Source organism: Falco punctatus (genome assembly GCF_963210335.1).
Source record: "Falco punctatus genome assembly, chromosome: 9".
Taxonomy (NCBI): domain Eukaryota; kingdom Metazoa; phylum Chordata; class Aves; order Falconiformes; family Falconidae; genus Falco; species Falco punctatus.
The window spans coordinates 29,812,304-29,839,891 of record NC_137589.1 but is presented as its reverse complement, the minus strand read 5'-3'; the positions used below and the strand labels follow the sequence as shown (position 1 = coordinate 29,839,891).

The 27,588-nt window shown below is 40.5% G+C and overlaps 1 protein-coding gene across 4 annotated transcripts in view; it reads left to right on the top strand.

Annotated features, from left to right (window-relative positions):
* Positions 1-8,315: 8,315 nt before the first annotated feature.
* Positions 8,316-27,588, top strand: part of SLF2 (SMC5-SMC6 complex localization factor 2) — a 30,722-nt gene continuing 11,449 nt past the window's right edge. The window contains exons 1-11 of one of the 4 annotated variants that reach the window (XM_080402435.1): positions 8,316-8,829; positions 13,717-13,760; positions 14,212-14,915; positions 15,916-15,973; positions 17,210-18,363; positions 21,182-21,264; positions 22,193-22,306; positions 22,579-22,746; positions 24,524-24,626; positions 26,111-26,186; positions 27,110-27,251. In XM_080402435.1, coding sequence (XP_080258561.1) covers positions 8,330-8,829; positions 13,717-13,760; positions 14,212-14,915; positions 15,916-15,973; positions 17,210-18,363; positions 21,182-21,264; positions 22,193-22,306; positions 22,579-22,746; positions 24,524-24,626; positions 26,111-26,186; positions 27,110-27,251 — 3,146 coding nt within the window. In that variant the 5' untranslated portion in view covers positions 8,316-8,329. The remainder of the gene's footprint in view (positions 8,830-13,716; positions 13,761-14,211; positions 14,916-15,915; positions 15,974-17,209; positions 18,364-21,181; positions 21,265-22,192; positions 22,307-22,578; positions 22,747-24,523; positions 24,627-26,110; positions 26,187-27,109; positions 27,252-27,588) is intronic. The other 3 variants (XM_080402434.1, XM_080402437.1, XM_080402436.1) reach the window with 3 other exon arrangements.

The window sequence follows — 27,588 nt, the reverse complement described above, 5'->3', positions numbered from 1 at the left end:
TGTCAATATTTTGGTCTGATCACTGTTGATAACGTTCTTGGTTGTCAATGCAAGCTGTTCTTCTAGCCCTTACTCCTTCTAGCCCTAGGTTTTGCTGGTGCCTTCCTTCATAATCCACACTAGTATTGGTCCTACAAGTCTTTGCATTTCTATGTGAACACCAGCCTTCCTGGAACAGGTAGATGGTGGTGGTGTATTGTGATTTGTAGCATTTTGTAGGTGACATGACTGTTAGAACTGGTGTAGGAGGAAGCAGTCCCTTCACAGGTTGCCCACAAAGCTTTCTGCCACCCTGGCATTTGTCATAAAACGGAGGGACTTTGGATTAACACAAATGCAAGCTGTAGTGCTAAACTGATGTTGGCTTTGCCAACAGTTTGCTAAGTTTCCTTAACGAATCATTCTACTAGAGTAATTATGTTTGGTTTTTGAAAGCCAGCTGGTATTCCAGGCATATTTGTGATACCAGCAACAGAAATAAAACAACCCCACAACACTTCCTTGTTACCAGCACAGATCTCAACAGCCCATCTGGTTAATTTGTTGGCTTGACCTCTTTTACTATTAATGTCTAACTCTTTTCTTCTTTACTCAATACCTGTTCCTCTCACCAAGCCGTGATGATGTCATCCACTAGGCTTTTTCCTCACTAAAGTGACAACTGTGGTTTCCAGCTTCTAGGTGAAATGGCTGGTCCTGCAGACTTAGCTGATTACTAAAGAAAAAGTCCTTTAAAAAAGATTTGCTAGTACTGGCCACTTTTTATATATCAGCCTCCACTTGTTCACTCATAGGTTTGGAACTTAATAATAGTAGTAAGGCAGTGTAAGGGGTTTTACTGGCTTGGTTTTGAAATCTAACAGTGCTTGCTCATTTGGCTGGACGTCAAATGTCCTGTCTCTGCTTACTTCTGATGGAGGCTGTGACTCTTATTCTCCTGTCCCAGCAGGCATTTCCCAATTAATTATTTTGAAGGTTAAGCAGCCCCCAACTTCATTAGATCTCTTAATTGGCAAAGAAAGATATGGGAAGCTGATGCAGGGATTCCTTCAATCTTTGCAAAAGAGATATTTTTTCTAAGAGTTTGGTCACAGCATAACGTGTAAGCGAAAGAGGAGAGAGGTCTGGCAACTTGGTTAGCTAACTGAAGTTACCAACTAAAATTTCTGTAGCATGTTATGCTGAAAGCAATGTGTTCAAGTTGTGGAGAAAAAGCCAGAGAAACTTTGATACATTGCCAAAGGCAAACCCTTTTCGCTGACTGCTAGAAGTGGGTTGCCTCATGCTTATTTTTGTTTTGTTTGACCTTTGTGTCAAGACTGATTAATGTTTGCAGAAACAATACCAGTGATTAATAGGATGTTTGCCAAGAATATAGCACTGCTCTTCTCCAGGAGACAGCCTCCATAGAAAGGGATCAGCAAGGACAGGAATTGGCTTTGGTAAATACTAATATAATAGATGTCTGCTGAAGAAGCCATGGGTGAAGGCTATTTCCATTTTTAATTTACTTAAGCTGTAAACCAGGCTATTTCTAGTGGTCATGACAAAGGAATTTTGTGTATGTGGTTATACAGGCCTTGCCTATGAAGTTGGAGAGTCTTGGCACTCACAACTTTGAAAGGCTTGGATAATTAAATGGTAGGGTATAGGAGAAGTAGAACAGGTGGAACTTAACTGACCTAGATTGAAGTTTTCCATGAAAATGATTGTGGGAATGGGTACGCGTGTCAGGAAAACTATTACTGTGTGTTAAAGGTGTAAGCAAACTATGTAGTGACTAGTAAATGTATATTAATGTAGTAGAATGAAGGTATGCAGAGCCGTGGCAGATGATACTTTCTGCACAATGTGTCCCTTTGCACTGATGTGTCAATGCTGCCAGCTTTTTGTCCAGTCAAAAAAGGGAACTAGTGTGCTAGTTGAGGTCCTGGCTAGAGATGCTATTTGCGGCAAATGAAGAGACGGGGTGTAGCTTGATGCAAGCAAGATGTCGATTTATTAGTGATTCTTTTACCTTTATAGAAGTTTCTACCTTTACAAGTTACACACTGATTGGTTAAATCTTAAGTGAACTACATGCTTAAGATTGGTTATCTTCTAAGGATCATCATTTAAACAATAGGTACTGATTAGTCTATCTTTTCTTAGCAACAATCTCTATTCTAAGATTAGGGTTTTTTTTTCCTACTTGACTTTCGTGAATAACAAAGTTCCTCATCAGCACTATCGTTCCCTTATTTTGCTGTATGTCCCTCTTGTCCTGCTGTATATCCCTCTTTGTCCGTCTGGTTGTCATCTCAACCGCTATGGCTCAAGAGTCTGCTGTTAACTCGTTCCTTTGTTCCTTGTTCCCAGGGCTTATGCCCTACAAGTTCTAACACGTCTCCATTCATCAGGCTAACGGTGCTCGGACTCTTGTCCTTGAGGCCTTGCCCTACAGCCAGTTCCTTGGGTGAAGTAGGCTCTGAAAGAAGAGGAAATAGCTCACAATCTTGAGATACAAAACCTCTGCATTGATGAAACTATTATTGTAGTTGAAACTGGTACCATAAATATTCTCTCCAGAGGTTCACCTAAATGAAAGTGCAGTCTTCTGCTCTGTGAGTTGCACGTCAGGATATCAGTGTTTGCTTGGTACAGGAGGTATACATTTTTTCCTGGAATGCTTAGTGGGGATCTTGCTGAGCATCTGATTTGATAATATCTGGGAATTAGTGGGGCGAGGTTCTCCAGAAGGATGGAAGAAAAGGAAACTGAAAATGCCAGAGAATGTCTGTATCTGAACTGTACTATAATTTGCGGTTGTGCTGAAACCACACAGCAAATTGGTGGTGAAGGGAACAAAGAGCAGCTGAGGCAGGCACAGCCAGGAAGCTGGGTCTGGAGGTGCCTGCAAAAGAAGTACGTAGCTCAGACATGTTCATGTGAGCTGCAACTATGCTTCTAGCTATATGCTCAGGTATACGCTTCAGTCAAGGAAGTCAGCCTAAGCCTAAAGAAAACATTCTGTTTTCATGAATGAGAGTTTTTCTACTTAAAGAAAAACCAAAACCCAACCAAAACCCAACCAAACAAAATAAAAACCAACGGCATAGCACTCAACAGTCCCCTTTACATTTGCAGTGCAAAGAGTAATGGCTGCCTGTATTAGAACACTTCTACATGAGTGTGAGTTTTACCTCTTCCACCAGCTTCACAACTTTTCTCTGCGTTCTCCCAGGAAAAACAATGAGAATTTTCTAAATGTTTCCTGTCTTTAGTCATTCCTTGCCATATATGCATTCAAGTCTGTCACCTGTTTTCTATTACTTCCTATCTTTCCTCATATGTGCCACATAAAGTGATATATAATTGGATGCTGAGACAGAGCTTGTCTTTGCTTCCAGTGCCTCCCTCTGCTATTGTATGGGTAAACCAAAGCAATGCTGTGAAGGATAGGAAACCTCATTATTATAGCTGTTTAGTTGAAATAAGGGGAAACGTGAAAGCATGACTAATAAGCACCTGAGTAACAGATTAATGTGCAAGTATCTGCAGCTGTCAGACATAACACTGTCCAAAACCACCTGTAGTAGTACATGATAGTGTCTGAATGTAGCACTGGAATATGTGGCATGAACTGCTAGTAGCTAAGCATTAGATACATAGCTTGAAAGCAAGATTAATGCCTGCAGAATGAAAATGATGGGGGGAAAAGGTGTGGTAGAAGATAACTGCAAGCAGAAAAATACATCATATAATGTATATGGAATTACTTAAATGTCTATAATGGACAATGATGGATGAGAATCTTTGGGTTTGAGGTGCAGGAGAGTTGAGCTCCCCACAAAGCGCATCATTGTATTGCCAACAGACAACGTAGTGATTCCTGCTACTGAAATAAAGGAAATGCATGTCTGGAGTGGTGGCAGCCTGAGCTTTGTGGGTAAGCAGTGTTCTGGAAGATCCAAGTTTGGAGACGGATTTGGGAATTTGTGCTGCAAACCGTGACCAACTGTGTTCATAGTGGTTGGTGGGAGAGAGCTGCCTGTGCTGTCCCTGGCAGGACACAGCCTACAGTGCACCCGGAGCACGTGAGTCTTAAAACCCCTGCCTGAGTTTGAACAGACTCTGTAGGTACATCTAGATGTGTACTGATGGGGAAATAGTTACCAGGAAACAGGAGGCCGAAGAGAGGAAAAATACATGCTGAGAGGCAGTGTGAGAAGTATCCCTGGATCAGGTCAGCTCCAGAGCCAAGAGGTTTTACTGGATCCCAGGTCATACTACACCAGGCCACCAGCACACACACAATCAACAACAGGTCATATAACTCAGGCCACATCTAAGAAGGGGGTGGTGGCTATATGCTGACAAAGATTACGGGATTGCATGTGCATCTGTCTGGATAGTTGCCTGTTATTAAGAAGTCTACTATAACAGTTTAATAAAACATACTGTAATAAATATTGGTTGACCTGTTTCTCCACAAATTTGATCCCGGGTCAGGCAGAAGGCAATTTACAACTCCAAGGGAAGAGGACTTATGACAATACCTGTCTTTGCCCTTACCTGTCACTTCCCTGTGGTTCCTTAGAGAAATCTTCCCTTTGCAGCCTCACTGCTTGTTCTGTTCTTGTACTTAATGTTCTAGGAGAGTTTGATGGTCCTTTGCCACCTCAGGTAACTGTCTCCTCTTTTTCACTCTGATTCCCTTGAGGTAGCACAAGGTCAATGATTTTTAATGACTTACACTTTGTCCCTTTGGTGAAGTCAGGCATATTAAAACAAGGTGGAAATAAACACACATGTTAATGAGGTCCCCAGCATTTCAAAGATTGTGGTTAGGGTAAGTATTTCATATGGAGCTTTGAAACAGTCATGTTATAGAATGGATGCAGGTTCGTGGCTTAAAATGGCCATCCATGTGCAATGCTCTGCACGTCATATGCTACTAGACTTGGCAACACAGAGCTTCCCCCTTCGTTCAGATCAGGGCTGCAAATCACCCCCTGGAAAACTATTCTTTTCACAGCTTGTTTGAAGAGGAAGTTTGAGTTATGGGTGAACAGAAATTATAGTCTGTTCTGACTGCTGAGGGTGGCCTCATGGCTGTGAATGTCTGATGGCCCATATACCTAAACATACTTCTCCAACAAGTGATCTGCTGGCTCGCTGTGCATCGGCCGTGCGTGGCCACTCTGGTGGCTCCTTTGCCACAATGCGGAAGAGCCTAACACAGGTGGTGGTGGCAGCAGTTTTTAGGAGGGATGGAAGCTGGAATGTGTGGCTAAAAAGGTTTCTTCTGCTAGGGGAGCAGATGTCTCCACAGAATCCATTGGGTGAGGGATCTACCGGGGGAAGGAACAACCGTTCTCCTTTTCTACAGGTAAATCTGAGGTGTTAAGTATCTCTGTGGCTCCTGAAATTGAAAGCAAACAACTGTTCAGGAATCTGATGTGGGTTTTTTACAGTATGATTTCAGCTACCATTTGAAGACTTCAGAAATAGCTTCTAGTGTTAAAGTATGGTAATTATGTGGTGATGGGTGGTTTTCTAGAAGAAAGTCTGAAAGTACTAATGTATTCAAATGAAAATTGGACAATCCTAAAGTCCAGCTATGCTTTCAAAACCTAAAGGCAACTTCTTCACATACCAGAAATGGTGCTTTGATTTTGCCACCTCTGTTTCTTTGACAAAACCATATTTGCCCTTGCAGATTCAGGACATTTAACTGTATTTAGAACATCTACATTAAAATATTTTAATAAAGATCACATGGGTGTGACTGAGGTTCAGATGTTGATGGGCTGTGGCCAAATCATAGTTCTTCATCATGATGTAGCTGCGCTGCGGGCAACTCGTTTCCCTGTGGATACTTACAGCCTTGCCTCTTTGGGATACTTCCTCCTTTTGCTTGAAAATAAAAGTATGAGTCATTCCGGAAGGCACTTAAGGAACAGATGAAATAAATAGCAAAGAATGACTTGCACAATACTCCAACTATACTTCCAGGTCTACTTGTAAAACTATCATTTGCACTTTTTCAAAGTTTCTGGTTAGTTGTGGGTGTTCAGACTGCATGATGGGAAGGATAAACAGAAATGAAAATCAATAGCACGGGATTGGGCAGGAGGCAAATGATTTTCCAACTTCTCTGAAGGTGTCTGCTAACTTTCGCTTAATTTGTAGCAAGGGAATTGTAAGCAGTGAAGTACTCCCAAATTGTTAGGGAAAGTAAGTTTCCTTCTTTCTTGGTAATAATTAATATCTATGGTGATAAGTTACTCTAAAATAAGTTTAAAAAGTAGTTTATTATGATTACTTACTGAAAGCTATACTTGTGTGCCTAATGACTGCTGTTGCCTATTTATTTGAAATTAGGGCCTGCTGTAGGGCATGTATTATTTTAAACAGAATGTGTGTATACACAGCTCTCCTGCTTGCGGGGAAAAAAACTCAGCTAAACAAACAAGCTGATACCATTACAGCTGTTGCACCTTTTCTTTACTTGCCCTGCTGTGCTCAGTGCTGCAGTTCCATACCTTCTGCAGTGACTGTATTTCAGACACTTGCCATAAGCAGGTTATTATAAGCCAAGTCATTACTTAGTTGCCATAAGCAGGTTATTATAAGCCAAGTCATTACTTGTATCCTTGCTGTCTGCTCTTTATGATAAACAGCTTCACCTTGCCATCACCAACGCTGGACCTGGACTTTCTGTTGAAGCTGCTTGGTGTCTGCATTTTCTGCAAACTTACTAATGCATTCTGTACCTGACAGCCTTGTCTTTTGTAACTGCTTATGTCTGCAGCTAATGTAACTGTAAAAATGCCTCGAGGTCTACTGCAGTTTTGCAGGATTAAAGTATTAACCTGAAAGGTAAAGCAAATGTTTATATTTCTTTCATTTCATCTGCCTCTTCAATGTGACATAAAATATTTCTGGAAATCCTGGCTAACACTGGGTATGAAACTTTGCTTTAATGATTTATTAGGCAGCAATTCAAATACACTATTGTCTTTTCAAGAAAATCTATATGACAGCAAGTCCAACTGCTCTTCATTTGCTGCTCAAGGATGTTACAGGAAGAATAAATGTGGATTGATTTACTGTTGCGTATGGTGGTTCTTGAAGTGTGCTGTCAAACAGTGGGATGCCTTCCTGGTAGGTTTCTTACAAACTCGATAGTTATAGATGGTCCTGGAGGCAGAGAGCTTGGAGATGAAGACAGAATGTGTGTAGGATGGGTTAAAGCACGAAGGAGGCAAAGGTACGTGATGTGGTAGCAGCCAATGTTTTGGTGTTTTTTGAGGTTGGGTTTAAGACATAAATTACATGGATGAAGGCTTTTGAAAAACAGACTGAGGGATGGGGCAGGCTGAAAGGGCGTGGATATGGAGTAGAGTATGTGGCATGCTGGGACACTTCAGATGCTCAAAAATCAGTTTCTTATTTTGACTTGTGCTTTCAGTTTTGCATTACTGTTACTTCTGTTTTGCGGACTTTCCCTGAGCCAGCTCACTGGTAGGGTACTGAAAGAGACCATCACATGGGTCACTCCCTTTGATTAGACTGAACCATCTCCTGCTGTTTCTGGATTGAAGAAAAACGTTAGGAACAGAATGGCCTTGGTTATTCCACTCTTGGGCAAAGTGCGGAACAAAACCTCAAACAAAAACCCCACCAAAACCCAGCCAAACAGATTTCAGCACAAACTGTCCCGATAACCCAACAGTGCCCTGGAGGTTATCTTACTTTTGCAGACTGAGGGCAAGAAGACTTCAGCTGCCCTGTGCCTGCCTTTAACTGTTACAGCAACAACTGTGGAGATGTTTTGGTACTGCTGGAGGCTAATTATGTAAATTTTCACAAACATTACAGATACTGGGGTTCTCTTAAGCTTGCAAATCTGGTTCTTCAGGTTGTCTAGTCCAGGTTTTTAAATATATAAATATTTAAAGTGTGGAGCACATAGGGCAATCACACAAAGGATGCATTTTTAAGGGTGAGGTGGGGTGTAGAGTAAGGTATAGAGCAAAGCTCATACAGCAGCCTGTGGCTGAGAGGGCACAGACCTGCATGCCGTTTTGGTGGCAACGTGGGTGAATTCATAAAAAGTTACTCCCTTCCCAGCTTTTTAGCTTCCCCAACAGCCACAACTCTGTCAAGCACCCACGGGGGTGGATGTGCAGCCCGGACCTTCTCACAGACGCAGCACAATGCCCGTGGGCTGCAGCTCCGCAGCTGCCCCCGGCCCTTCCCTCACAGGACCCGCCGGCCCGCGGGGAGGCTGCCAGCCGCGCGCGCTGGGCACCCCGCTGCTGCCAGGGGCCGGAACTGGGCGATGCCTCGCGCTCGAGCCGGGGTGGGGCCCGCTCCGCGCGCGCCAATCAGCGAGCGGGAATGGGGTGGGTGGCGCGGGAGCGAGGCGCCAAACAGCCCTTCCTCCTCCGGCGCGGGAGGACGCCCCGGCAGCCTTCTCGCTCCGCAGCCAATCGCAACCGCGCTCCGTCTCCCCGTCCCGCCCCTGGCCGCAATGAACCAACGGGAAGCGCTACTCCTTCAGGCGCTCAGCCAATCAGTGACCGAGCAGAATAAAATCTATCTCCACCGCCTCCTGCCCACTGCCCCTGGGACGAGGGTCGCTCCGGCCAGCGGCCTGTCCTATGGTGCCCGCAGCGGTCGGTCTCTCCGTTCGCCGCCGCCGCCCAGGGTCAACCGAGTAACTCACGTCATGACCCGGCCGCTCGGCGTGGGCGTGCCGTTGCCGAGCCCGCCCGTCACTAGGTCCCGACGCCATTTTACGCCGACGGCCGCAGCTACAGAAGCAGCCCGGGGCTTCAGGTACCGGCGGGGAGCGGCGGAGGGGCGGACGTGGGCGTGGGAGGTGGCTGCGGCCGCTGCCATGTCCCGTCGCTCGCCGGCGGGGCGCCCCTCGCCTCCCGGCATGCACTGTGTCTCCCGGGGCAGAGGGGCGCTCCCGGCGTGGCTTGCCCCGCGCTGCGCCCGGGTCGGGGGGCCGCTCTGCGGGTGGCCGGTGGCTGCGGGGGCCTCACGGTGCTGTTCCCAGCTCTGGCCTCTCGGCCCTGGGCACGGCGGGCAGATGGGAGTGTGAGAGCATCAGGGAACACGGCGGGGTGCCAGCTGCACCTGCACTGGCGCCCCTGGGGGTCCCAGCCCTGAGGCGCTGGCCGTTGCTTTCCTACGGTGATGGTAGTTGGCTGGCTCAGGCGAAAGGGGTGCGATAGCCAGGCAATCTGATGGCATATAAAGAACTGAAGAAAGTGTCTAGCTAAGTACTGACTGGCACCCTCAGCAGAACATTCAGATTCATGAGTTTTCCCATGTGTACCCACATGTCCTCCCATCTTATGTCTCGCTGTTTGTTAGCAAGTCTACCTGTAGAGCTAGGCAGGCTTCAGCAGCTCAGCTCTAAAGAGAGAACTTAAGTTGTCACTGGTTCGGCTTTCAGGCCTGTTCCAGCTGTGAACTGTGCTGCTAACAGTGCTGGAGAGCAAAGTCTCCAATGAGGCAGTGGCAGTCGGTGACAGAGTTTAGATATGGTGAGCCTGTCTAGTAACTAGAAATCTGAATTCTGCCAGAGACTCCATGAGGTTTTGTAGGGGCTGCTGAGTTAAATAAGTTTTGTTTCTTGCAGTATGAAGCAAGTCGTAATTTTCTTATGCCATTATCAGCACCTTACTTTGTTCGTTTCAGGGGATCCTCTTTTTTGATAGCACTGATATTTGAAAGAAAGGAAGAAGGTGGAATTTCAGTTCCTCTTCTGTGTTGCTTCTTGCCCAAAGTGAAACTATTTTGTGTTTCGGTTTTGCTGCAGACATCTAAAAGACCTAGTGAGGTTTTAGGTGTGACTTTCTGTTCTGGGTTTTGTTGTTTGTTTTGAATTTTTACAGTGCTTTTCAAGATGCTTCATTTTGTCAAAGATGCAGTAACATTTTGTAGTTTACTCCTAGGTTGCGTGGCTTTGCTTTCTTTGAGCTATTACAAGTGTTTCCGTCATAGATTTTTAAAAGTATAGTTTTTATCCAGTCAGAGATAACAACTGGTATGACTAAACACTAGTCACTTTTAAAAAGTACTCAGGGGTTTCTCTTTCTCAAACAAGCAAAGAATTTCCTCCCTTCTTCCGTTGCAGGTTGTGCCCTTAATTTTGAAAGAACTGGAAGATCTATTAGGTGCATCTCCTGGATGTGTAGCTTTTTTTCTTTTGTCAAGTGAGATGATGTATTTCTGGGTTTAGCCTTTTTTGATTTTTTGAGCGGTCTTCCTGGTGTCTGAGTTAAGATGAGATTTCACAAAAAATGGTGGAATAATTTTTAGTGGTGATAAATATGTTTTGCTGAATGTATGTTTTGTCAACAAAGATACATTTTATGTAAAAAGAGTGAAAACCAGTAATTATTGATGCTTCATCAGTTCTTCATTCTTTTAGGGATGATTATTTGACCTCTTATTAAAACAATAGTGGAAATTCTCCTTTGATTCATTTGTGAACAGTTCTGGTCCTGTTCACATAGGACAATCACATGGGAGTTTTGTACTTTAATATGTATGATAAGCAGGTTGAAAAGCCCACTACTTTCTCATGTTCCTACTTGTACTGTATGGTATGCTTTCTTTTTTTCCCCACCCTTTGTTTTTGTTTGAAAATTCTAGTACACTTACTTGTCTGAGATACGATACAGCACTTGAGAAATTATTCTTTTGTTTTAGTTGGACAGTTCCTATCCCTTGCACTTCCAAAAAGCAGAATTACAACTGTGAAGTAGAAAATGTTAATGGCTAAACACTTCAAAATAAATAGTGTAAGACAAATCACTCTCCATTGAAGTTAAACTTTTATTCCAGGGAGGAAAAAAAAAGGGCTTTTTTTTTTTCTTTTTTAGCAGCAGTGCCTCCGTTATTTCAGTTATGTGCAAGGCTTTGTGTAATTATGGAACAAACAATAATTTCATTACAAAGCTCTTGCATTTAGAATAAAACAGCAACAAGATAAAACAATGAGATAGTGGGTGTGGGAGGGAGATAAGCAGTCATTTGAAATCTGGAAAGGCTGTGGAAAGAAGGAAGAACATGAGCAGAAGACTTTGGTTTTGGTTTGCCTTCAAGATTCAAGTGCAGATGGGAATCTGAGAGGTAGCTGAAGATGAGATTTGGACTGCCAACAGTGGTTGGTTTGCAGATGGGACTTCAACCTGGAAGGAAGAAGTACAGTTGCTTAGTGAGGAAAATAGAAGGGTTTTGAAAAGATAGGCAGTGCAGAAAGCTGTGGGTATGGGATGATTTTGCAGCTGGGAGAGCAGTCACAAGCAAGCATCAAGGAATGCAAGGCAGAGAGCGCCTTGCTGTGGGAAGGCGAGGTCAGGGTGTCAAGAGTGAGAGGTAGTCTAGGGCAGAAAGACTAAACCATCAACAGATAAACTTACAATTTAGCCTTTTGATTCTTCTGTTGAACTGAAATTTGGGGACCCTGTTGCTTCTGCGTGTGGGAAGAATGGATGTATTTTGGCCTATGTCAAACTAAGCTGTGACAGGTTGGAGGCAAGTAGTCCTTGACAAGTAATTTTTCTGCCCTGTTTGTTAGCCCGAAAGACAGTTTTACGCAGTTGGCTTTTCACTGAGTTACAGTATTCTCATACATTATTATTTGTCGGTAACCGGATTAAAGAAATGTCACTGCATTATAAACAGCTTTTTATATGTGTAGATGCTAAAAATGCAGAAGCCATGTCAGAAAATATGAAAGTGAAAGTAACAAGCTTAGGGAAACATTCAAAATTAAATCCAAGTTCAGTTTGAGCAAGTGAACAGTGGGTTCTTCTGGTCTGAACTTCAGAAATAGTTATTGAGTCTGTGAAAGTACAGTCTTGTATGGATGCTTGAATATGTTGGCTTAGAAACTGGGATAAGTAAGTTTTGCCTTCGTAATCACCGTTACGCAGACAGTAACGATACAGCTTTGCACTGGAAGGCACAGAAAGATTACAGAAGACAGAAGAAGGTTGTAAACAAATCTGTATTACTGCTTTCTCACTCCAATATCTTGTTGGAACTTGAAGAGGCACTTCCAAAACAGGCATAAATACAGCCCTGAAGCCACATACTTGCTATGTGGGAGAAGGTGAAGATAGCAAGTTCGTAGTTCTTGGTGTATTTTAATGTCCAAGTTGTATATTTCTCGGACAATCTGCCCATTTTTAGAAGTGGCATTTTCTCAGAGAAATGCCTTGGTATTTTTATGTCCCACTTATTATTGCCAGAGAAGATACCTCTTATTTAAAGCTGTTAATTAGCTTTGTATGTGTTAAAATAAGATGGTTGTAGACTGCTGTTTCTGTTGGAAGCCAGAAAATGCCCATAGTGTGTGCACGGAGGGAGGCCACTGATGTCTGTTTTGTTAAGGGGCAGTGCTGGTACAAGTGCCTACTGAGAAGTCTGGTAATAGTGCAGATCAGAATTTGCATCTGTCCTAGTTTTGGCTGGGATAGAGTTAATTTTCTTCTTAGTAGCTGATGCAGTGCTGTATTTTGGATTTAGTAGGGGAATAATGTTGATAACACACCAATGTTTTTAGTTGTTGCTAAGTAATGTTTATACTAAGTTAAGGACTTTTCAATCTCTCAGCTCCTGCCAGTGAAAAAACTGGAGTGGCATAAGAAACTGGGAGGGGACGTAGCCAGGACAGCTGACCCAAACTAACCAAAGAGATATTCCATATCATAGGACATCATGCTGAGTATATAAACTGGGGAGAGTTGGCCAGGGGCTGCTGATCGCTGCTCAGGGACTGCCCTGGCATTGGTCAGCGGGTGGTAAGCAATTGTATTACGTACTGTTGGGTTTTTTTGTTTCCCTTCCCTTTGGATTTTATTCTCTCCTCTTCCCTCTCCTTTGCATTATTATTATTGTTGTTGTTATTATTAAATTATTACATTGTTCTTATCTGAGCCCTCAAGTTTTACCCCCACCCCCGATTTGCATCCCCATCCCACTGGAGGGGAGCAGGGGAGTGAGTGAGTGGGTGTGTGGTATGTAGTTGCTGGCTGGGATTAAACCATGACACCATCCCATCCTGGCACCAAATGTGTGAAAAAAAGCAGCAGAAGTACACAAAGAGTTCTGGAGAACAACAAGAAAGTTACAGGATTAGTTGAACCTTACAACTTGCAGATGGAACTTTGTGGTTAGACCTGACTGCAATTAATAATCCATTGAAGAGAGTTTGGTCACTGTGGTATTGATAATGATAAGGCCAGCTGCTTACCACTGTAACACTTTGGGGAAAAAAAAATTACAGTAGGAGTTACCAGCTCCAAGTGTTGATAGTGGAGATGGGGAGGTTATTAACAGTATCACGTAAGGTACTGTTAAGGTCTCATCTAGGATACTGAATACAGGTGAGGTCAGTTCCATTTAAAAAAGCATAGTTTGAGCTGGAAGGATGGTTAAGACTTACTAGGATGATAAGGGAAACAGTTTGAGTGAAGAAACTTGACAGGTTGGTTGGCTTCACTAGCCAAGCAGAGTGAAAGCTGGAAGGCAATGAGGATGATAGTGCTTTCTTTGATCTATCAGTGAGTGATCGGAAATAAGAGCTGCTGATGTTAAAACAAAATATGTAGAAATAAATTACAGCATTTTATGAATATTTACTGTATGGGCATTTAGGTATTATTCATTTGAAAAGATAAAATTATGTTTTCCCTTCAGAAAGCAGACCACTGCAGAGTTCTTCAAACCAGTTTTAAACCAAGGTAAATATTTTAAATGAAGATATTTAAATTAATTTTAATTATATAAGTGTGCAGAAGTATAGTCAAATCTCTTTCCAAATTGGAGCAGCAGCATAATGAGTATAGCTTACTAAATATGTCAAAATGCACACATTTAATTTTTTTAATAAGAATCTAACTGAAATAACTTCCTATTAAAATTAATTTATTTAAATAGTGATGTAATTAATATTTAAAATTACTGTCTCATGCTTAAGCTGTATTTTTATAACCACTGAAGCTGTAGCATAGATTGTACAATTCTTTTATATGAAATAAATGGCATGGCACTAGCAAAACTAAATGATTAAGTAAATTAATTTTGGAGTGTGTGCGTGAGAGTGAAGATATCAAGTAATACAGTCTGTTAAGGGTGTGTCCATGTGTCCAGTATTGTGGTTGTGAATAATTGGTCTTTATTTTTCTCTCTTAGACCTTGGCCATAAAGACAGTATTGTGCTGTGTTCACCAGACAGAGGAAATGTAAAAGATGCAGGAATTGGACTGTCAGTTTTATGCACTGAACGTTTTGAAAAGAAAATATCTTCTTCAAAGAAGGTCAGAAGAAAAAAGATGCCAGACCAAACACCAAACACAGGTTCTGTGATAGATGCCTTTCAGAGAGTAAAGGAGGAAAAGGACAGCGTAAACATTTTAGAGAATGACAGAGCATGCAAAGCACTGGATTCATTATACCCAAAAGTTGTGATTCAAAGACTCCTTATTACTGCAGGGTCTCACAACTGTTTCTTAGCCAAAAAGGATAAAACTATCAAGTCTGAAGAGGGAAGAAATAAGAAGTGTCTGGGTGTAACAAGAGTACCATTGTCTTGTGGAAATAGTTGGGAACAGAAAACTGACTGTATGGATCTAGAAGACAGTAGTTCAGACTCTGACAAATGGGTTTCAGAAGCTGATACTCTAAAAGCCTGTGCTAGAAATAATGGCACCGTGAACAACGTATCTCCCTGCCAAAACCCAGGTCTTCCCACGAAATTGTCCTGCACTCCAACTGACTCTGAATGTAGGTTGTCACTGGAAACTCTCCACAGAGAAAGGAAGCGGAAGAAACATATAATGAAACAATCTAAGCCACACCCTGTAAAGCCATTCTCAGGAACAAGTGTATCACATCAGGTGTGTTTAAAAGGATCATTAAAGGTGGAAATCAATGACCCATTGCACATGGGTTTTGGGTTTTTTTTCTGTTTCAATGTAGGATGAAATTCTTGGTGCTGCCTTTTTCAGGTGTAACAAAAATGTATCCTCTTGCTATTCCTTTGTAAATTTTAGATCATGCTTGGGTAATCTGGTTCTTAACTATTTTACAATAAATGAGAAATCCTGGTTTAAAAGCAGAGGAGATATTCTGAGATAGATGCAAGTGTGGAAATGCGATGAAGCTTTAAATTGTATTGTGTAGAAAAGAATATTTTTATCTTAAATGTCTTATGACCTTGTGTTTTCTTACAATGTGGTGTAGGGAACAACCTGGCAAATTTCTGCTGGTTAGAAGTTGCAATTAGTAGAAGTTCAGATTTACGCATTTGAGCCACAGTATTTAGATAGAGGTGGGAGTGGTCCTAGTAAGTATGTAGTATTTCATTACAGGTTGAATTACATTCACTTTTGTACAACCAAGAAAACCCTTTAAAAGGTTGCTGGTTACTTGCAAGGATGATCATGTTTGCGTCCATAATGTGCGAAGAATGGAACAAAAAAGATTGTTTAGCTTGTGTTTCCTTTTCTCCTTAGCACCTGTTCCTCTATTTGCTTGTCTGTGTCTTCTGTCATTTTGTTACTTTAAATTCCTAATGACTTGTTTGAGGAAAGTCAGCTGGACTATGTTGCCATATAGCCCAGGGGCACAAGTGGCTAATGGCCCTAAAAGTGGAGAGATTTACAACAGGAAGCTAATCTGAAGAAAAGATGTAAAATTCAGATTGCGGAGAGTCTTTTTGTTGAGATCTTTGCAGCTGTGTGTTAAGTTTGTCTTGAAATTTAAGTATATTACCATATTTCTGTGTGTGTGTGTAACTAGGTCTGTGCTGGATTCAGCACTTTGCTCAAGATATCAACAACCTGGTTTTAAAAAGTATGTGATTAACTTTTTTATTTTCTCCGTCTTTATTTTTAGGGAAATGGACGTCCTTTAAGAAAAGTACCACATTCTTGTCCAAGGGAGACTGCCTCAGGTAGAAGCAGTACTTATAATATGGAATTAATTAAATGATCAGTTTCATCACTTATTGTCTCTTTTCAATGTTTTTTTTTCTTGAAGTTATGTTTTCCTGTTTTCTCTCAAAAAAATATTACTGCTGTATAGTGAAGGTTATTTCTAATATATGGCAAGCTTGAAGAGGTTTAAAAGTAATTTGGGATTTTAATGAAAATTGTTACAGATTGTAACTTAATTAGATGTCATTATGTTTCTTTGTCTTAAGTTCTTAATCCCTGATTATTTTTATGGTTTCCCTTGCATTTTGGAACATCCACATTCACTGTGGTGGTTAAGAAATTTTGCCTTTCAGCTTAATCCAAAAAGAACTTTCTTGTTGAACCGAACGCTAAAGTTTAGCTGCCATTCTTTGGGTTTTTTTCCTTTTTAACCACATAATTTTGTTCTGCAGTAGGTAGAACTGAATATAACACGACTAGAAGCTTGAGCTAGGTCAGTGGGATGATTTAAAAAAAAAATAAAAAAAAAAAGAGGAGGGATGACCCAAACCAAGGAGAGTATTCCCATGTTGTGGGTCCCTGGCTGTGTAAACCTGTCAGACTCTCTGCCACTGTGCTTCACTTTCTGCCTGTGCTAGCAGTGGGACTTGGCCAGTGCTTTTTGGAGCTGATCTGGCTGAAAATTGAGTTGGGAAGTTCTCAGCCACATCAGCTCCATGAAGTAGTTTGCCATGAAGTGTCCAGGTGCTGGTGCCAGCTGAAGGCAGGAAGCAGAAAAACATGGTGAGGAGGGCAGACTCTGGTACCGTAGAACCATAGACTGAAAATGGATTTCTTTCTATTCCAAATGTTTTTTTTATGACCACTCTTAAAATTACTGCAGTATTTTCAAAATACTTTTCATGATGTTCATTATTTATAACCATAATTGGTAATTACAGAAATTTTCTTCCAGTCCCATACCTCAACTGGGCTATTGTCTGTTTCCAAAGACTGGTTAATTCTAGTGTATAGGAAAAGCGTTTTATGGTGGCTACTGAGCTGCTTTAAAGTAAAGGATTTAATTTCTAAGTTAGTTACAATGATAACAGCACAGTATCAGCTAAATCTTAGTCGTGGTTCACTTTGTTCAAGCAGAATGGAAGTATTGTAGTTTCTGATAAAAATTTCTGTCATAGTTGACTTAAATATAAAAGTTAGGGTTTTTTTAAACATGACAACAGTGGTTTGCTTTTTTCTTAAACACTTCATAGATGATACCTCTCAGCCAAAGCAGGTTTCAAAACATCAGGGGTCTTCTCCAAATGCACTGAGAACATCATCTGAGATGGCCACTGGTAGGCAGAAGAGGCGATCTATTCCTTCACGCTGCCTTAGATCTAAGATGTGTTTTGGGCAATCCAAACAAATAGACTTTCCTGGGAAAAAAAGACATGCTACCATAAGTATGGATACACACAGTTCAAATCAATCTAAAGTATCAGGTTTGAATGACCCTGCTTTTAGTAGATCATCTGCAAAATGCAAAAATAAGAAGTCTGACTTTGTAAAAAGTATTTTAAAGTCTACTTGTGGTGATGTTCTGCAAATAAAGGAGGCTACTGCTCTACCTAGACGTGACTCTACTTTTCCAGAGGAATACCTCAATTCAAGTGATGAAAATGAGAAAAATAATTGCTCCGCTGTAGGCTTGTCATCTTCATATTCTGTACGCACTCCTGGTAAAAATAACCAGACTTCTGTTGTGGATACCAAAGAGAATCAATTGCAGGTGGCTAACTCATACTGTTTCTTGGAAAAGTCCCTTCCTTTTTCTCAGGAAATAAGTACTGTGTTGCCTTCTCTCCACCACTTAACACAAACAAAAGGTGTGAAATCTCATCTCCAGAATGCTAGCTTCTCTCAGGTATTGGATGCTAAGAAAGAGCAAGATGGGAAAATACCAGAAAGACATGCATGTAATAAAGCTAACAATATTCAGTCCAGAAAAAGTTTTTTGAAAACAAAAGACACGACTTCAGAAGATGCTTCTGATTTTTGTTTAGTGGAAGGCTCTAGGAAGCTTGCACTCTCAGAAGAGACTGATGAAAGTGTTCCGCGTTTGTTGCCTTTTAAAGAAGGGTGTATGGACAGCGGCCGTATGTCCTCACGACTGTCAGGAGAGGTAAAGGTTCGAAGCACCTGTACAAACAAGTCCAAGCTGAATGCAAGATCAATAATCAGCTTTGATAGTGAAGATGACAGTTTGGAATGCAGTCTAGCTGATGCAGATGATGATGATGATGAAGTAGCATTCGTGTCACTGCAACAAATTCTCTCTTCAAGTCCCAAGCCACAGACAGGAATGGAGGAATTTTGTGTTGACAGCTCTTCTCAGGACACCATGAATCCATTACTGAATCTTCATGTAAGTGGCTAAAAAAACCCCAAAAAAGTATTGTATCAGCTTTGTTATGTTGTATTTTTTATATGATTTAAAAAATTATTTATAATGCATGAAAACTGAAGAGTTACTTGCCTGCAAACCTGGATACTCATCTGAAGAGTCCTATGCTGTACAGTGCAAGGTAGTCAGAGAAAGGGTGTGCTGCTTACTGTGCTTGTCCTTGGAGTGTTTGAAAGATGGTTTGTGTAGCTGGCTTGCATTAGCCACAGGCTCTTCAGTGGCTTTTAGGAATTCCAGTTTTGCCCTCCTCTGCCCTCCCCTAAAGAAAAAGGCAGGAGGTTACATTTAAAAGATGTATGGGGTCTAATGTTTTCATTTTCCTGATCAGGTAATATTTTTGAGTTGAGGGTAACTAGAGGAAATTAACCTAGATGTTGAGACATCTGTATGTTAGACCAGTCATATATCCTTGTCACGGTCTGTGATTGTCAGAAATCTATACAAGTTCTCAATCTGTGATGTTTTCTTTGAGGCTGAATTTCATGGAAATTGAAAGTATTTTAGAAAGGATTTCAAAAAACTGAATTGCTTCTGTTCACAAAGGATAGATGAAGTGTTTAAATCCCAGTTTACAGAATATTGTGATGAATTGATGTGTGGTTTTAAGTTAGCCTATTTGTTCAACAAGAGCTTGTCAAATAAGTATAGTAATTTTGAAGTTTTATTGTGATATAGTGTTTATTTAGGAAAGTCCTGCAGTAAGGACTAATGTGGCATTCCTGACAAAGGTTGGAAATGCCTGCATTTGAATAAAAAGATTGTTGTGCTGAGTCTGGCTGGGTTGGAGTTTGTTTTCTTCATAACAGCTGTATGGTGGTGTGTGTTTTGGACAATAGCAGTGTCGATAAGAGAGTAGTCTGCTGGCCATTGGGAGCCGTACTTGCACAGTGTCAAGGCTTTCTCTTCCTGTTCTGCCCCTGCAGTGAGTAGGCCAGAGTGAACAAAAGCTGGGGGAACAGAGCTTGAACAGCTGTAGATAACGAAAGGGGTATATTCCATGCAACATAGTGTCATGACCAAGCAGGGGGAGTGAGTCTGGCATGTAGCCATTACTTGGCGTCTGTCTGGGCATCCTTCTACTTGTGGGAGGTTCTGAGTGATTGCCTTTGCATTGCTTTTTTTCTTTTCTCCCTTACCACCTCTTTCTTAGCTTATTACACTCTCTTTATCTTGACCCATGAGGTTTCTTGCTGTTGCTCTTCTTATTCACTCCCCTCCACCACTGGGTGGGGAATGAACAAGCTGTGTGGTGCTTAGCTGTTGGCTGGGGTCAGCCCACTGCTGTTTTCTACAGCAGAAAACAAATAGGAGAATACCCGTATAAATACTCTCATCCTCCTCTCCTCTATTTAAAAATCCCTGAAACAGTTCATTTGTTGACTGAGTTACTGTCTCCGTAGGCAGATGTTGAACAGCCATAATTATTTTATCTGTCCTTATGATTCATTATGCAGGCACGTTATAGATCAGACTTCTGTGGTTACATACATATTCCACAATCTTAACCAACATGTCTATGTAATTAATGGTTAAAACTGGTAAACAGATGCAGCCTAGGTCAAATGTTTGTGGAACATGTGTGTGACCAGAACATTTGGCCTATCTTGTTTCCGCATAATCAATGGCCAAATAAAACAGTTAAGAACTGAACCAAAATTTCCATGACTGTGTTTTGCATATGCTAGCATTCTTCTCCTGTCTTGTAAGAAAGTACATACGTGTACATGCACATTGGAATAAAGTCTTGATTCCTCAGTTGTTCAACAGTCATTTTAGAGATATTAAACAGATATAAATTAAGGTGAGAGGTCTTCAGCTTTCCCACAGGATTTCCCAGACAAAGACGTGCTGATTGTTACATTTGAAACCTACATCTGATTACCAAAAATTAATGCCGTATTAACTGGGTGTTTTATTAGCAGGTGAATACTAAATTCTTAAACTAACTTCTCTTACCTTTGGGTGATAGAAAATGCCCAGTGAGAGGGTATGCTCTTACTGAATTGTGTTCTCTTAAAACAAAGGAGGTCATAGGAGGAAGCTTTGTCACTTGTAAGAGGTTTGCAGTTTAAGAAGGCGTGTCAGAAGGGCACTGCTTGTCTAAAGAACTGAATCATGGCCATAAATGATTTCAAACCTGTGTTGTCTGCTTGTAGCTGAATAAAATGCTGGCTACTGAAAAATAAACTAATTTTCTAGCAGATAAGACTTTCTTTGTGAGTTGTTTGGGTTTTAATTCTATTTATTAGCTTCTTAATTTGGGTTTATATTAGGATTTTTTTTGGAAGCCTTGTTTTGTCTGATGATTTTGGAGGTGATTTAGCAAATACTGGTGCTTTGCCCTCTAGGGACTCCTGAAAGTAACAAAGAAGTACTAAATCATTCTTGGAATTTCTTGTCTCATGCACAAGAATCCCTTGGATGATAATAAAAAGCTGTGAGGTAGAATAATTCTATTGCTAATGCTCTTTGTGAAGGTTAGCTGGAGGTCAGCCCCAGGGAGAGAAGCAGAGACTTGCTTTGCTGTTCAGATCCATCGTGAAGCAGTTATTTCTAAATTAATCACCAAGAGATTGTTGACCATTATACAAAATTGTCAAGGGACTGAGAAACCTAAACTGTTAATTGCCCTGTTTTTCAGGATCTCCTTTGAGTTTTTAACTTTGGGTAAAACATCATTAAAATTTGAAGTTTGTATTTTGATTATATTCATTGTCTAATACTGAACAAATTGATAGCTTGTGGTATTTTTAAAAATTTCTTACTATTTCATTTACAGCTTTCCAAGCCTTCTGTTGTTAGCCAGGTGTCATATGTGAACAGCTTGGAACATCTCTTGAAGGAGAAAGAAGAATCAAAAAGGTTTGTTTCTAAAAGCTGCTTTGAAAAATTTGGGATGGAGTTGCAGAAGCTTAAGTTTACTGATGGAGTTTGGGTAGCAGCAAGCTGTGCTTTGCCTGCTCATGCCACCAACATACATCTGACAGGACCTACAAGTGCAGCTTAACTGTAAAAGCTGAATGACAAACTCCTTCCGAGTGGTAATGGGCGATTTGTGATACATCTGTCTGCCCCTCAAAAGCCAGACTAAATTCACTCATGCCTTCATTATAGGTCACTGAGCCAGCTAGCAGCTGCTGGTCCAGCATGAAACAGTACCATTATGTGGGCTGACTGTGCTAGTTTCTTCAAAGGCATTTGTAGCTCACTTTTGGTTTCCAAAGTTTGTGTAGCCTGTTGGTATCTGAGTACTTACACACAGTTCAGTGAACAGAACTAATGAGTGTTCTTGCGAGGGATCTTTGGGGCAGAAAGTGACAAGTGGTGGCGGTGGGTATGTTTGTGTCATTTAACTGTTTTAAAGCATTTGACCCTAGTAACTATGGGCTGACTGACTATGGAGTAGTGAACAACTCTTATAACTACTACCATTTAACAAATAAAATACTAGTATGAAATCTAAAACAAACAAAGTTTTTAAAAAATCAAACATAAGATTGAAAGTTTTGTGCAATTACAAAAAAATATGTCAGAAGTTGGTTGAGTGTGTTTGTTGCTGACGAACGAGTGATTGATTGTGCTGTTGGAAATTCATTAGGTTTTGGGAAACATCCACTTTGTTTCTTGGAATCGCAAGATGTTTGGTTTTTTGCACCAGCACAACATCTCATGCTTTTGCCTTGCAAATTGGCTACTGACTCCTGGCATCATATTCCACGCTGAAATTTTGTTGTCTTCTGTTGTAAATACTAAATGGTGATGATATGTTTTGCCACTACTGTTATTTCAGGGTAGATGAACTAGAAAGATGGTTACAGGAAGACATGCAAGGAAAGGAAGCTGATTCTTTGGATGGAGAACATGAGGATGCCAGTGGAGATGAAGATCTCTCAGAAGAACACAGGTCCTTCCAAATCCAAACCAAATTAAATCTCGTTCTTAACTTTTTTTAGTCTTTTTTCCTAATCTCTCTCTTTCCATCCATTGTTGTTAATACGCTTACTGTGAACCATTTTTATTGTCTTTTGGGGTTGGGTGGATTTTCTCCAATATTACTGTATTCTAACAATTCAGCTTTCACTTCAGGCTGATGTGTTCATCATCTGAAAATAACTGTCTCAACCAACAAATAGCCTCTCAGTGTTAAATTAACAAAAGCAATTTTGAATTTTACAGGGCGATTATAAAGAGATTTTCAGTAGTAGCTCATGCCATACCTGACTACCCCCCTGGAGAAGATATATTTGATTTATCAACCTCTGGGAAAATCTTCAATCAGCATAACCTTGACTTGAGGAATTTTCACTTCATCCCTCAAAATCCTATAGAAAGGCTCCTTCTTAAGTAAGAATATCCTCTTCGCTCTGTTGTGTTTACTTGTATGATTTTCTACAATGTTAGCAGTTTTTAAGATCAAATAGTATCTTTGCATACAGATGATCTTTGTCTTACTAAGTAGGCAAGACTGGAATTCTTCTTGCCAGGTTAGCTTTAGAGAACGGTGAATTCTTAATTGAATCTTCCTTCTTTCCTCCTCTGTAATTCTTGAAAAACATCTTAAATGAGACATAAGGGAAAAAAAAAGGTGTTCTGGCCTCTTCCATATTTCTACTATGTTGGCCTGTTATTGGTAATCTGACCACTTTGTGGAAGCTAAATGCAGAAGTGAAATGTTAGGAGAAAGAAGAAACAAAAGCTTAACTATTCCAAGACAGAAAGAGGACCTTGTGGTGAATGATTTGTGACCTACTAATGTTGCATTATGTCTGCTGAAAGACTGTTACGTGTTTCAGTCCTGAATTGGCCTGGGACTTAGGGCTCCACCTAATGAGGATTGTGGAAAGTCCGGATTTCTGACATCTGTTAGATTCAGTCACTGAGCTAACAGTGTGTCTGTGTGTATATAAACAACTGTTCTGTAACTCGTAGGGATTTCTATTGCATATTTATGAGGCCGTCAGACTACAAATAACTGGGCAAATTCTTGCCTAATACCACAAGTGAAAATCCTGAAAAATTTTGGTTATTTCGGTTGACATTTTACTGCAAACTTGCATCAATGAAACTGAGAGAATTCATTTAATCTTAAAGGATTTTGTATACATGTGTATGTGCTATTGTGTGTGTGAAGGTGAGGAGGATGGCTCCTTGTCTCTTGAGGAAGTGGTGTTTGTGATATGTCCTTTGGTTTCGGGCCACTCTGTTAACATGTTATGAAGTTCACAAGGTTATAAGCTTCAAAAGTATCTTGTAAATCAGTGACTGGAGGAATGAGAATTAAATTAATTATCTCTTGCATAAGGCAATTACGATTTAATTGCTTATGCATTCTGCCCAGTTGGCACAGCTGGCATGTACTGGCTGCCCAGTTAGCATGTGGATGTCTTCCTAGCTCCTTACTCAGACAGAGGGTATATGGAGAAGTTAGGACACATCTCTCAGCAGAGCTACCTGTTTTAGCAGATACTGGGAACAGAGGAGACTAAAGGGGTATGTGGGAAACCAGGTATCAGTAATTCAGCTGTTTATAACATACCTGATTTTCTAAAGAAGACTAAAGCTAAAATAAATCGGTAATAAAAATGACATATTTTCTGTTCTTCCAACAGCTACTTTTTGCACCCCACAAATTTGCACAATGAGATTAAATTGTTTCATTTTAATTGCTTTAGTTTGCCCCCGGATTCTTTGTTTAAAAGGTTATTTCAAAAATTTCAAAATTTTTCTCTGTTTTTCTAAAAGTGTTGGTAAATCTATTGGACAGTTAAAAATCTTATTCACTGATCTCACTGAGCATAACATCCTATCTGTGTAGACAGGCATAGTGGTGTAAATCAGTGTTTGTTTGAAGCTGGTTTTCTCTAATAATATGGATGTTTCCAAATTATGTAGTATGGCGGTCTGGAGAAAAAGATAGTTGTTGTAAATAAAAAAGGGTTAATTTCTGTAGTATTTCATACACATAAAAGCATAACAATAACATCTGTTTTGGATGTTCAGATCTTTGGTTGCTGTTGATGATGGTTTGAGGAATGGGGAAGTTCTTAGGCTTTTGTGAAGGTGCTGGTTCAACCACTAATTAATTTTTCTCCTCTTTCCCCACCCCATCTTTGTCTTACAGTTCTGGTGTAACACAGCAGCTTTCTTTAGCTATTAGTGGTTTTCTAAGTTCTGCTTACAGTTGTATCTTGTGTCCCATACCAATTCTAAAGTGGCTTTTCCAGGTAAGACTATACTATTCATGCAGTTACACGCCATCCAAGTATAATAATCTTCCTGGAAGCCAGTTGTGGCAGGAATATACAGAATAACTTTGTGAATCCGTTGCATTAGATTAACAACTTCTAAATAAAGAAAAAAAAATTCTTTCTGTTCTCCGGTCTGAAATACTTTGATTGTCACTGGGAGTGAGACACTAGAGATAGCTTTTTATCCACACTTTGACTGCAAAGCTGCCAGTCCCTGTCCATCTTGATACATGTTACTGCATTTGAGAAAGGCATGGTACATGCTAGGTGAGAAGAGACTGCAGGTTGTAATAGTGTGAGCCAAATTACAAGCAAATGTTTATTTTATTTCCTTCCACCCTTTAAAAAAAAAGTACACGCTGCAGTATGCAAAAGTGCAAAAATACCATTTCTGTATATATTGCCTTCTAAATCATTAGAGGTAGCTGTATTATCACATAATGTTAATTTTGAAAAGGTCGATACACATTGTGGCTCAGGAAAAGTCTGGAGTCATTCTCAAAGACAATATGGTGGCTGCCTGCTTTCTAGATTGCTTTGGTTTGCCCTCAGACTCTTTGTTTAAAAGTTGTTTTTTTTTTTAAATTTCAGAATTTTATATTATCCCCAGGAATTAAATAAATCCTCAGGAAGTTTACATTGTTCTCTTACAAAAAAATGCCCCTCTCCAGTCTCCACTCCGTTACTATTTGCCTCATTCTAACTATGCCTGAAACAAAAAAGAAAGCTGGTCCGCCTGTGGACTGGCTTTCTGCTTTTGCCAAAAGGGAAATATTTTGCTCCTCTGTGTTCTTGCCTCCAGGCAGTAAAGCATTGCCTCCCACCAACCGCTCTGTGAGCCCTGGTGTTCCTCTAGTAAGGAGGGAAGTGTGAGCCAGTTCAGCTCACTTACAGAGCAGGAAACTCTCCAGCACTTGAGGGAGAAAAGGAGATTTTTGCTGGGTTAGTGAAGTGCTAGAGGAAACCTGAACTGTGCTTCATAGTCATGTTCTGTGAAAAACTAAGAATTCATTGTTTTGGTTTAGTATTGCATATGTTCAACTTGCCCATCACCAGAAAAGGTTGCAGTTAACTCTTTTGCCCCCGCTCCTCATCAAGGAGTTTAATTTGGTCACAGATGCAAACGAGTTCCAAAGGGATATATGATATTTCCATTCTGTTAACCCTTGGTACCCTCTTATGAACCAACAGGCTCAACATGGGGTTACAGCATTATGATATTGCAAATAATTGATTTTAAAGTATTCATAGTATCTGTGCACTGCTTGAAATGATCAATATTCACAATACTCTGTTCTCCTTGGTGTATCTTGCTTTAGAGGCTTTGCAGTTGGTTTCTTTTCTGTTACTGTTTCTTACTTTATTTTACCAGAGTTGGTTTCTTTTTTTTAATTAAAAGAAAATTGATGCCATCATGCAACTTGGTGTTTTGACTCATGTAGTTTCTTGTCTCTCCACAGATGATGTCTGTTCATCCTGACTATTGTGTTTCCACCCAGATTTTAGACAGACTGATGGAGATAACACTAAAAAATGGTAAGTATTTGAAGGATGGAAAACTGACCACTTGAATGAAGGCATTTCCCTTCTGTTAAGTATAGAAGGGTATTGGGGAAGAAGTAAAAGGCTTTGGCTCTGTTCTGTTATTCTGGAATGAATTTAGGCTCTTCTGTTACGTAATGCACAAATAATAGGAGTTGGTCTTCACTGAGTGTGTGCAAGCTCTACCACAGGATATGGTCCTGGCATGTATTTGCAAAGCAGTGCATCTGTACAGAGCCTTTTAAATTCACTTATGTTATTTCACAAACAGAATTGACCTGAAGAGGAGCCCAGTCTGCTCAAAAGTTCACTGTCCTTTGCATCTTTCACTTTGGAAGACACAGACATTAATTTCATAGCTTAAGGACTACAAGATGTTTTTCACCTCATCATACCCAGTGTGTAGCACTGCATGGTTTGCTTTCCAGATAAATGGCAAAAGCAAAAAGACTCATACACCTGCACAAAAACACCTCCAAGGATCTGCTTCAATCCACAGTGCTGCTCATGCCTTATGTATTTTGCCTTCCTTCCTCTATACTCTCCAATACTTCTCCAGTATGAGTTCCTTCATTCTCCATGTCATCACTTGATTCAGATCCATCCAAAGTCAGTAATTCATTTAAGCCTGCCAGTTAGCATCATTAAAGTAATGTAGTTCTCTTGAAGTACTTGCTCAAGTCTATCCAAATTGTACGTCATATTTTGAATCTTGTTTGAAACCAGACTGTGAGCTGTTATGAGAGGGAATGTAGCCTCCTTTATTTTGTGCTTTGCTGGCATTAAGCTTGATTCTGAATGAACAGTTCAAGGTGGTAGAACTGATGCAGAGTGCAGAGCTTATTTATTACCCTTAAAAGGAACTAATGCTAAAAACTAAATTTAAAACTAATCCATTCCATGTCTTTTACTTGTAGCTTCCATCAGTGATGAACAGTCTAAACCATGGATTCCTTCGTTAGCTGATGTGTCAACAGTTTTTGTCAATATGGGTGTTGCGTTTCGATCTCTCTTTCCATTGCAGCATCTTCAGCCCAACTTTAACGAGCGTGATATTTTGTAAGTGTTTTTATTTTGATATTTATTGCTTAGATCCTGTGAAAGCAAGCCCTGTGTTCAGAATGTAGAATCAGAAGGTTCTTCTTTATTTTCCCTGCCTTCCATCAAGCCATACTCTTTAAATTCTCAGCTCAGTATAATTGAGTAAGCAAGCCAGAACTTCAAACAATGCCTGCCAGGTAGGGATTCAGCAAACCAGAGCATTGTCCTTTGTCCTGCACCTTCCTAATGCAGGTTTACAAGAATTCTTGCCTAAATAGCTGGGCAGAATTAGAAGTAATTTTGCTTACAAGTTGAGATAGATATGTGTGCTCTGCAGCTGAGGACTGTTTTGATT